Here is a 10,699-nt window from a genome sequence, read left to right as displayed (position 1 = left end):
CGGCTCGGACACTTCAGAGGCCACTTCGAAAAAAAGAGAAGAAAAAAAAACCATCATGAATGGATTGAGCACGTTGCAGAGTCGGCAGAGTCATGTCATTGCGGGTATCAGAATGATTGTCCTCTCGCCCCAATCGGATCCGGGGTAAGGAGATGGGGGCGAATGAAACAAATCCAAAATCCAAAGAGCAGACTGCCGGTGCGGCACAATTACACAGATGGCTTGAGATGGTCTGCAAGCTACTTAATAATACAAGAGAACACAACACGGATTCTTGTCCTCAGAAACATTGAAACGGCCGGCAGACAAGGGCGAGGGCGTTGGAGATGGCGGTGTCCTGAGGACCGACCATCCATGTGCCCCGACTCGTGAATCTCAACCGCTTCCCAAGTACCTAGTCATTCATGCTGGTGCCGAGGCCTGCGCAACGTGGTGGCCATCGATCCCGCTGCACAAGCATGTCATCACCTGCGGCCGAGTTGGTCACTCACTCTGAGTCTATCCTCAGGTTGTTAGCAGAAATACTCGGTGCTATTTGGCTGCGACTATCAGCCTCGATTGTTTAGTGCCCAGTCTTGGCTTCTATGCAGAGGCCACAAAGTCCACGGGAGGTTTCGTTTCTAATCCCCATACATATAAAACGTAGATGGCGCCTTCATACGGTGGTAAACGCTCAAGACAGCACATCACGAAGCACGAGCGATCGCCATGGACGACCCCTACCCACCATCCCCCGGCGGGTGACCGATTCCTTGATGAGTCCTCGCCGGACGAGGCACAGGATCTCTGGTGTAAGCTGGAGCCCGGGCACCTACCCGAGAGGGCGATTTCCTATCCAGTCACGATAGGGACGCCTCCACCATCTGCAGACCCACAGAAATCTTCTGTTTCGATGCTTCATGACTGGGTGACCCACCCGTAGCATGTGAAGGCAACAACTTGGCGGGGCTTCTGGCCAGGACAACAAATTCATGGAGAGGTTCTGTTTACACTTGGTCCTCGGACGGTGAACAACAATTGAGGGAGTGGCGGCAGAAATACTGTGGTTCGCGAGAACCATTCGAGACCGCACTGAAGACTCGGGAAGCCCCTGCCGCGGTCGTGGATGCTTGCCAAGGGCAATCTCGTGAGGTCAGGCAATAGTTCCATGGTTCGATGGCTATCAGTCACCGTAATAGCTGTCCGTATGAAAAATATTTATTTGGTAATTCCATGGCCATAACAAAACTTGTGTGGACTGTTGTTGTCACACTTTGACTCACTGACGCAGTCACAAAGCAGTCATCTCAATGTCCAGATGTCCTTGGCTTGAAATTCCGAAGCAAATGACTGGAAGTAAACATTTGAACAGAATCATATTCAGGAGAACTAGAGAAGAATCATGGCCGGTTGTGTAAATGTCTAGTTTTGTTTCCAGTATGCACTTCAAGCAGCTGTAGCTTACAGCAAGCAAATGGTCTTGATTGCTTCATTCTATACTGCCCTTCCACAATATTCTCTCGGGACTGTGGAATACCGGTATTGGCCGTTGGAAGCTTCAATGCAAGCTGGAGCCCGGATTCCAAACTTCTGTATTCTAAATAAAGCCGGAGACCGGAATAGTCGGCCGTTACAATCCTAACTAGGTGATGCTGGAGGACTGCCTGCCTACATGAGGAGGACTATGCTTCTGCCAATGACTATTTCAATGCAACTAGTCATCAGCTTTACATGCCTTTTACTACTAAATTTTCCCAGGCAGGACAGTAACATGATGCTCAAGCTTGATACTTGGGTACACTAGCACCCATGAGGATTCAAATGCCTGTTTGTGATGGGCACTTTGGGAACCATCAAATGTGCTAGTCTACACCAGAGGTAGGAAATCTCTAGAACTGTGCCTGGGCTGTCCCGTTGGCACAATTCTCTTGTGAACATCTATTATATTACCACCAGTGCGGCCCAATATGGAGACCGGGGAGGCACTGGGTACTGATGCTAATGCCCAGAATCCCTTGTCCATGCTATGAATGATGCAACCGTTCCGGATGTCCAGTCAGTCACTGAACCCTTTCTACATCGATTGAGCACCGAGTGACATGTGCATTGAATTGAAAACAGCCATCACAGGAGTGAATGTCAGTCCAGCAGTTGGCAACCCTGCCCCAGGTCCGACCTCTCTTCCTACCTCCCTCTCAATCAATTGTCGTTGACGTTTGTCTGACTTTTCACAAACACCCCACCCTACCTCTGTGCTGCCATATCGAAGCATCGCCTAAGCACAAGACAACAACCTCTTTCTTGATTTCGGACTCCTGAAGTCAATCGTTTATATACTTGATTGACCTCAAGTCGCGAAACGGACTCCAGCAAGATGGACGGTAAGGGGGGATCAGGCCAGGAGCATGGCCGCCGACGAGGTAAACACCCCCCCCCCCTCGGATTGCAATGAGTTGACGCTCAACGACAACGAGTTCTAGATGAGGGCGCCGAGCAGCAGCAACAGCAGCAGCAAGACCCGCCGCCGACGGCCCAGCAGCAGCAGCCCTACATGTCGCTGCAATTCGACCCATTCGCCCATGGCCTTGATGGCCGGCCACAGCAAGGAATGCATGAAACACTTGCTCCAGCTGGCCCAAACTATGACTGTAAGAAAAGAACCAAGACCTAGTTAGGCTTCTGTGAAGCTGTGAAGGACTCCATATACTGACGAACACTTAGACAATACCCACCAAGAACAGCTCTTTGCCACTCCTCCTAATCACGACCCCTCCTACCCACCGCACGCATACGACTTCATGAACAGTGGCGCCCAAGCTCCGTACCCAGCGACCCTCCCAGCGCCAGCAGGAAATCAGGACGCCGGCCAAGGAGCTGGTGACTTCTACCACCAAGCACAGGCCCCTCTCGCCCTCGTCCTCGCCCAGGCCCAGGCTCTCGCCCAAGCTCAAGCCCAAACCCAAGCCCTTGGCCAAGCCCTCGCTCAAGCCCAAGCCCAGGCCCAGGCTAACCGCGAATCAGACGGCGTGGCACCGCGCAGCGCGGCGCCACGAAACGAGGCTCCCAACGCTCGAGCAAGGGCTCAACAGGCTGGTGGCGAGCAGCCTGCTCATAGAAAGCGTCCTGGTCCGAAACCTCAGCAGCGAGCCTCCAAGAAGCGCGCTGACAGAAGACCCGTTGCCAAGGCAACTTCAAAGCAGCCTTCCATGCGGCAGCCTCGCCCAGGACAGCCTTCCTCAGGACAGCCTTCCTCAGGACAGGCTGCCGCCGCAGGCGCCAGCGAGCAGCAGGGGACCATCACAGAGCGCCTTGACAGGGGCCTGATCACGGACGTCGCGGGTCTGACAAGAGCGGAGCAGAATGAGGTCCTGCTCTGGGCGCGCCACCAAGAAATGCAGTGGAAGGACATCCGCAAGAACTTCAAGTTTCCGCAAGCATTGAGCACCCTGCGAGGGCGCCACCGCAGCTTGGTGCAAAATGGCAAGCCTCCGAAGACCGCTGTCATGACCGATCTCGATGTAAGCTGCCAGTCTTTTATCCTCTTTTCCCACAACACCGTCCGAGATTCGCAAACTAAATTGTTGACAGTACAATCTTCTCGACGAGGCGGTTCATCACATAGCAGGAGGCCGCGTCGACGACGTCGAAAACTCTGATGTCCCGGCACTGTGGCTGAAGGTGAAGAAATACATCACCGAGCATGGAGGCCAAACGACAGCAGGAGCTTCGAGGCTCAAGTTCGAATACATTGAGCGTAATCAAGGCTGGGAAGCAGCCAGGGCTTGGAAGGAGGCGCCGAAGAACAACAGGGACAAGGCGGAGGCTAAGGCGTCTAAGAATGGCCGCGCACAAGGCTCTCGGACCCAGCACGAGGCTGCTGTTGAGCCCAGCAACGCCCAAGCCCTAAACTACTCGTACCTACCCCGGTGGAATCACGCCGAGTACGCTCAGTACCACGTGGAGGGGGAGGAGGAGGCGGACTTTGGTGACGATGTCGACGAGGAGCAAGAGGGTGAATGCGAGGATAACGATCTTGAGTGGGACAGCAAGGAGTACGACGGTAACATCAAGCAGGAGGAGGATGACACGTAATTCAGCCGGGAGGAGGCGGACACCGCTGGGGATGGACGAAGAGGGACGGTGACGGGGACCTGGCTATGTGACCTTTATGTGACTGATAGCTGGACTTGCCGCAGTTCGTCCATCCAGTCTGGCCCGACTTCGCCCCAGCGCTCCGTAAGTAATTACTTGACTATGCTTAGACTCCTCGGCTCTAGCTAGCGATTCCCTCGATTCGAGAATCCCAAGATAGTTCCGGAATTGTCCCACCTGGGAATCGAACACAGATCATCTCAAGAGGAAGAAATCCAGGCCAAGATGATGGCACTTCATGGCATGCTAGACGAGAAGGTCTGACGCTGGTAGATAAGCATTGCTGTTAATCGTGCAACTTGATACCGCATGCTGCTACTTGTAATAGGCACATAGTCTTTATATTGTGACGAATGAGCTGACCAGGTTCTTTCTAGAAACAGCGGTGGATGGTATTCAATGTATAATCTGATCCCTCGGAATAATAATAGCAAATACTCAAAGCCAGCATGGAAAGGGCAGGAGGGTGTCACTGACGTCTTGACCAATACCACACACTCAGTGTCGGTCTTGGTAAATCCCATCCATGAATTATTACAGGATTTTCCATGGCCATGTCACGGGGCCTTATCTACCTAGGTACCTAGGTACGCCACAGCCGAAGGACTTTCTGGTCTCATGGTAGACAGACACCTGGGTAATCAATCAGATGCCCAAGTGAGAATATGTCACAGCAACTGTCTTTCCATTGTTCATTGCTGAATTACTAATATAGGCTCATCGATCTGATCCTTTTCACCTACTTAGAATATTAAAGACCTCTTTGTCTGTGGTTTGTGAGAATGGCGACTCAATGGATCCATCCATGAGCACGTCCGAATATGAGTCCAAACATTGAAACCACCTTGCAATCTGAACACCGTCATCTGTGCATCCACACAGACAATGGTTGCGTCGGATAGGTTGATTCACTGGCCCATTGTTTGGGCAAGCAGCCCCCACAGCACCATCGTCTGCTGCATCACCTGGAATATTTAAACCCTGCCCTCCCCAACCTGTGTCCAAGTTCGAACCACCCCCTCCGCATCCAACAACCTCCTTTTCTTTTCTTTTGTTGGACACCCTTCTCCCTTCTCTCATCTACAACAGAGTTCAAACATATCCCCCATATTTTTGCCAATCCTTATTTGTCTGTTTGTTAAACACAGGGCCAAAACAGTGGTCTTGACTGCCTCGCCCGGCATCTCTTTTGGCACTCTGTTATCCACCACAGGGTCGGAATTCGTCCACTGCTGAGGGTACAGTTTTCGAACGATTAAGAATATAAACGGCAATCCTGCCCCAAGTATACGATTACCATCAATGACTTCATCCCACTCGCAGTTTGTGGCAGAATACGAGAAGCCCACTGCGGGCTCATCTCGGTCGCCCAGTTCTTCCCCAGGAGTCGACTTTCCTGGAGAAAGGGTCGGGTCAACACGAACCAAGACAGGCTTGAGACTCTGAGGTGGGGGGGATGGTGATCTTGAGTGAAATGACTTCAGGACGAGGAATACGCTCAGTACAACATTGAGTGGGAGGATGACGCTGAATTAATTGCAGCTAGGAGGATTTCTCCGTTGGCTCCAGAGGGAGCCAACCCAAAAAGGTCAGCAAACAATAATCTGCCGCCCTGAGATGATCCATCATGCTCAATACTAACATTATTCATGTAGTCCAAATGCCTGCTCAGCCAAAGCTGGCGACACCGACTCGGCCAGCACAAAGAAAAAGAAAAAGAAAACACTGCCCTGCCCCCATGGATGTCGGTCTCAAGAAAGCGTTGTTGTGTCGACCTCCATTCAGCCATGGCAACAGACTCAATGACGTTCTTCGAATAGAGGTTCGAAACAGAATGGCCTGTTGCGACTCTGTTTCCCATAGCCGTTGGCCAACCATGGCGCATGGATCAGACGGATCCCCTGCGCGTCACTGGCAAGCATCACTGGCAAGCATCACTAGCAAGCCATTGACTGGTGAGAGGTGTCTGGCACTACCAAAAAAATCGTCCGCACCTTGAACAATGGGCGGTCATCTGGTGAATGGCAACCAGCATGACTGGAGCAACATAAAATGCCACCAGGTCTCCGCCGACAACTTGCCTCTGGACTCTTCGGAAACACAAGCAGACCTCGACCTGCCACAACAATAGGCCAGCTGCATCAGACTTTGCTGGGACAACTTGCCACATCCTCAAGGTATGATTGATTAGATTCCTTGTCTTGATCCTCTTCCATTGTCATCGATTCCTCTGCGCTCAAGCAGTATCCATTGCCTGCTCTACTGGGCCTTCTCCGATGTTGACTTTGCCCCCAGGCGACAACACTGTCGCTTGACTACTCCTTTGCCATCGAGCAATCAGATCAACACATAACCAGATCGATTTCCACTAACAACCACATCAACCCCGCAGGCCACATCTCCCTGACCAACCAACCTGGACCCAAGAGCAGCCAAGCCATCACCTATCAAGATGGTTCCTACGATCGCTGAGCGCGCCGCCAACGGTGAGGTCCTGTACGCACCTCACCTGAACCGTGAGGAGCGGAAGGAGCTGCTCGCGTGGGCTAGGGCCCAGGGAATGGAGTACAAGGAGATCAAGACCAAGTACGGCTTCGAGGAGAGCGACAACACCCTGCGGGGTTGGCAAATGTCGCTCAATCGCGGCCGCATGCCCAGGGTCGCTATCTTCACGGACGAGGATGTAAGCTTATTGAAACCAAACCTCAATCTATTCCCACAACTAGAACTCGACCTTGCCCGCATAGTCAGAGAAGCTGACAGAGAATTGTGCACTATAGGACCGTCTACTCCTTCTCGCCGTCGAGGAGCACTCGACGCAGAGGAGGAGCTTGAACGGCATCTGGACGCAGGTGGGGGACTACATCCGAGACAACGGCGGCACCACCACAGCAGGCCCGAGGAAGCTGAAGGAGCGCTGGTACCTGCTCACTGGCCAGGAAATCCCAGCCCATCCTTCGTCTCACGGCTCCCGGGGAAACACCGGTCGTGGTGGAGCCACTCGCACCGAACTCACTGCCCCGGCTCACTCGACCCAGACCGACAACAGGCAGAACCAGGCGACTCCTTCTGTCATGCCTGCACCCAACATGGACTGGGGATTCTACCCAGATCTTACCTGGGTCGAGCTGGTTGACGTCCTGGGCATCGAGGACGCAAGGGAGTACGTGCGAGACCGCCTGGACGAGGTGGGCGATGTCCGTGACGATTGGCTGGTTGCGCTGCTGGGCCGCGAGGGTGCGGAGCAGTACAAACGAGACATCCAGGGCGGCGAAGACCACGGCGGCGACGAGGAGGAGCAGGAGGAGGAGGAAGAGAACTGGTAGCTCACACCTCTCGACCACGCAAGGGATAGGTTGCTTTTTCGGACCCACACAAGGATAGGCGGAGGTGATCAATACTTGAGAGCGTAAAGACGCTCTACTAGATTATTATACTAGACTCTCGACAGGTAGTGGTCACTGCTGAAGTCTACTATGAGGAATCAAAACAAGCACAACCCGTCCAAACCCATCGTGCTCTCTGTAGTAGACCGACCTATCGTGACCCACAACTAATCTTGGCCAAAACATCTCTTACTTGACCCGGGTCGGCCCGCAAAGCATCCCATTCGGCCTCGCTCTTGACCAGTGCGGTGCCTGCCAACACGGTGCCATTCAGCGCAAGGCGTCCCACCTCCTTCCCGTCCCGAGAGCGGACTGAATCCCCCTCGGCCACGCGGGGGCAGACCACCATGGACGTCCTCGTCATCGCGAGGTTGTAGCTGATCCTGGCGGGCACGTCGTCGCCCGCCAGCTCCCCCAGCTCGCCGTCGTCCAAGCCCGCCGCGGCGCACGCCTTGCGGTACAGCCTCACGTACGCCGCCCGCAGGGCCTCGGGCTCGGCGTCCTCGGCCACCCGCTCAGCAAAGGTAGTGAGCGGCAACCCTGCACATTCCTCGTCGCCCGGGGTGGTGAGCCGGTCAGCCAGCACCGACCAGCCCTCCCCGCCGGCCTGGTCCAGCCCCTCGCGCATCCTGTCGACGGGCAGCAGCTGCAGGTGCCGGTGCGGCTGGCTGGCGCCGCTGTGCTCGCCCGAGTTGAAGAAGACGAAGAGCTCCTGGCCGTCGTGGCCGTGGCCGTGGCCGTGGTACGCCCGCACGCACGCGTGCGCCGCGGCCAGGTCGTCCGCAGCCAGGAGGTGTGCCTGCTGCTTGAAGTCGCGGGTGACGAGGAGGAAGTGCTCCGGCACGACGGCGAACTTGTTGAGCACGAGGCGGTGGCCCGGCTGGAGCTCTGAGATGAGCGCTGTGGGGGGCGGGTTCTCAAACGGGTTAAAGGGCTTTGCTGCCGTCTTGCCTGGCCCGTCGCTGGCTGGCGGTGGGCCCTTGGGCTTGTTGGCTAGAGACGGCGAGAAGCGGAGCTGGAACTGCTTGGGGCGTCAGTAAGATCACATAGCCCTTGGGGACATCCAGACGTACTGGGGTTGATCCAATTTTGAGGACCGCCACCTGTGTTGGGTAGAAGTTGACATCGCCGTTGGCTTTGGCAGTGTTGAATTTGGCCCTCACCAGCTCCGGGAGATTGGCGGGAACCTTGACTGCTGACATCCTGGCACGTAGCATCCGTTAGGTTTCTTGTGGCCGCAGCTTCAGCATCCAACAAGCGCATCATCACGATGCAGGCGAGGACGAAGTTGGGCGGTTGTGGCGTATGACGTAATCAGGGGCAGTCAGGAGCTTGGGGCCTGGGGCCTGGGGCGTGGAGCAGCGAATCAATTGCAGTGGACGGGCATGGCATTCGGAGGGAAGAGTGCAGCATGCATTGAGCGGTATTGTCTGATATTATTGGCACTCGGGTATCTTCCGCATGCCTATCTTTTTTTTTGCCAGTATTTTCTATCCATAAAATAAGGGAACGGATATTCCCACCCCATCTATATGCCAGGCAGGCCAACTATCGCTCTGAGCGGCGGCGCGACCCTGGGTAGGATGTAGATTATGTATAGGCCCGCAGAGGCGACCAGAAGACCAGTAAGCTGCCATGTCGATTAGCACGGATACCGCAAGGGGGAACAGGAAGAGGCCATACCTTCTCGATCCACGTGTGGAAGAAAATGGCCGTCATGAGGATCATCCACAGGCTCAGCACAAAAACGGCACCCGCGACCTTGCCTCCCAGAGCGAGCGCATCCCAGGGGCCGCGCGGACGAGGCCTCTGCTCGCCGTCCGAGTGGTCGCGCTCGCGCTCGCCCTCGACAGAGGCGCTCTTGACGGCCCCGTCGTGCATGATGATGCTCCTCTCGTCCCTCAGCCCAAGCACGCCGCCGGCCGACCCCCGCCGCCAGTGGTTCAGATAGACCCAGCCGACCTCCTGCAGCAGGAAGTAGCTCCCGAGGACCAGCAGGAACACGTGGCCGCTGATGTCGTGGCCGCCGCGCCAGTTGCCGCCGGCGGCCCTGCACGCGACGGCGGTGAAGATGTCCCTCCCGCTGGCACCTGCGCCGTCCTCCTCCAGCTTCGCCTCGGCGAGGTCGCACTTGCCGCCGGTGAAGAGGAACGAGCGGTCGATGAGCGCGGGGCCGAAGCACCACTGCGTGACGAGCACCCACCACGTGGTGACCAGGCCCCAGCGCACAAAGGCGCGGGTCTTTTGCTGGCCGCTGCGGACGGCCGGGTGCGTGAGGACAAAGACGAAGAAGGCGAGCGACACCCAGGCCCAGCCGCGCTTGACGAAGTAGACGTTGAACACGTTGGACTTGCGGGCAAAGTACGACGGCGACAGCAGCGGGTCCTGGCTGTGGGCCTGCAGGGCGGGGAAGTACGGCGCGTTGCGGACCTGCGGCGAGAGGAGCGAGAAGAGCGTGCCGAAGGTCAGGATGATGGGGTAGACGAGCAGCGCGGCGGCCTCGAGCGGCGTGGGCAGGAAGGGCGGGTTGCGCGCCATGGCTCTGGCTCGGACGGGCGGCGAGCTGCTGTCGAGGGATGCAGGCCGGTCGCCTCGGCCCGGGCCTGACGACGAGGCCTCGCTCGTGCGGTGTCGTGTTGTGGCTTGGTCCTGTAAGCCTACCATGGCAATTGGTCGGCTGGAGGAGGTTGTGAGGGCGAACGAAGGGGGCGAGGGAGATCGGCAGACGCCCAAGGCCGCGGGAGGTTCGAGGTCGCGATGCGAGCTCGGGCGGGAGTCGTCGCTCGGGAGTGTGGGAGGCAGCAAGCGTTGCGTCGTACTCCGTTCTGCCAATGGCCACCGGGCTCGCTCGATGGCTGCTTGGAAATACGGAGTAGAGGCCGGCGAGGGTGGGCGCGAGTGGGCGTGCAACATTTATTAGCACACGTCTCTAAAGTGACAGCCGCCGCCTCTGTTGCCAGTTCTTTTGCGAGCTATGACGTTGTCATAATGCCAAGCAGGTGCGGCCGCCACCGAGCTTGCTGGCTTCCAGGACCCGGTGGGGCCTCGAGAAAACCACGACGCACTATCATTTCTGCTAACGGACAATGTGGGGTACTGTTAGTACGCAACGTACGGGCTACAGCCAGACACCAGGCCAACTACGAACGAACGGTAACAATGGTCTTGTCCCCGCAGCCCGC

General features: G+C 56.2%; 3 protein-coding genes across 3 annotated transcripts; 2 read left to right on the top strand and 1 right to left on the bottom strand.

Moving 5' to 3' along the window:
- Positions 1-2,353: 2,353 nt before the first annotated feature.
- On the top strand, positions 2,354-4,071 carry KVR01_004569 (uncharacterized protein; the record flags this gene model as incomplete). The annotated part of the gene is made up of 4 exons (XM_044785563.1): positions 2,354-2,360; positions 2,460-2,627; positions 2,701-3,497; positions 3,568-4,071. 4 exons carry the CDS (start codon positions 2,354-2,356, stop codon positions 4,069-4,071), a joined length of 1,476 nt encoding a protein of 491 aa, XP_044646733.1.
- Positions 4,072-6,583: 2,512 nt separating this feature from the next.
- On the top strand, positions 6,584-7,457 carry KVR01_004168 (uncharacterized protein; the record flags this gene model as incomplete). Its single annotated transcript, XM_044787315.1, has 2 exons — positions 6,584-6,814; positions 6,912-7,457. 2 exons carry the CDS (start codon positions 6,584-6,586, stop codon positions 7,455-7,457), a joined length of 777 nt encoding a protein of 258 aa, XP_044646332.1.
- A 211-nt stretch (positions 7,458-7,668) lies between these two features.
- Positions 7,669-10,181, bottom strand: KVR01_004436 (uncharacterized protein; the record flags this gene model as incomplete). The annotated part of the gene is made up of 4 exons (XM_044794725.1): positions 7,669-8,538; positions 8,591-8,704; positions 9,091-9,147; positions 9,201-10,181. 4 exons carry the CDS (start codon positions 10,179-10,181, stop codon positions 7,669-7,671), a joined length of 2,022 nt encoding a protein of 673 aa, XP_044646600.1.
- Between the last annotated feature and the right edge of the window lie 518 nt (positions 10,182-10,699).

Source organism: Diaporthe batatas, assembly GCF_019321695.1.
Source record: "Diaporthe batatas strain CRI 302-4 chromosome Unknown Contig00004, whole genome shotgun sequence".
Taxonomy (NCBI): Eukaryota; Fungi; Ascomycota; class Sordariomycetes; order Diaporthales; family Diaporthaceae; genus Diaporthe; species Diaporthe batatas.
Note: the sequence above shows the minus strand (reverse complement) of the source record. Positions and strands in the feature narration are given on the sequence as shown.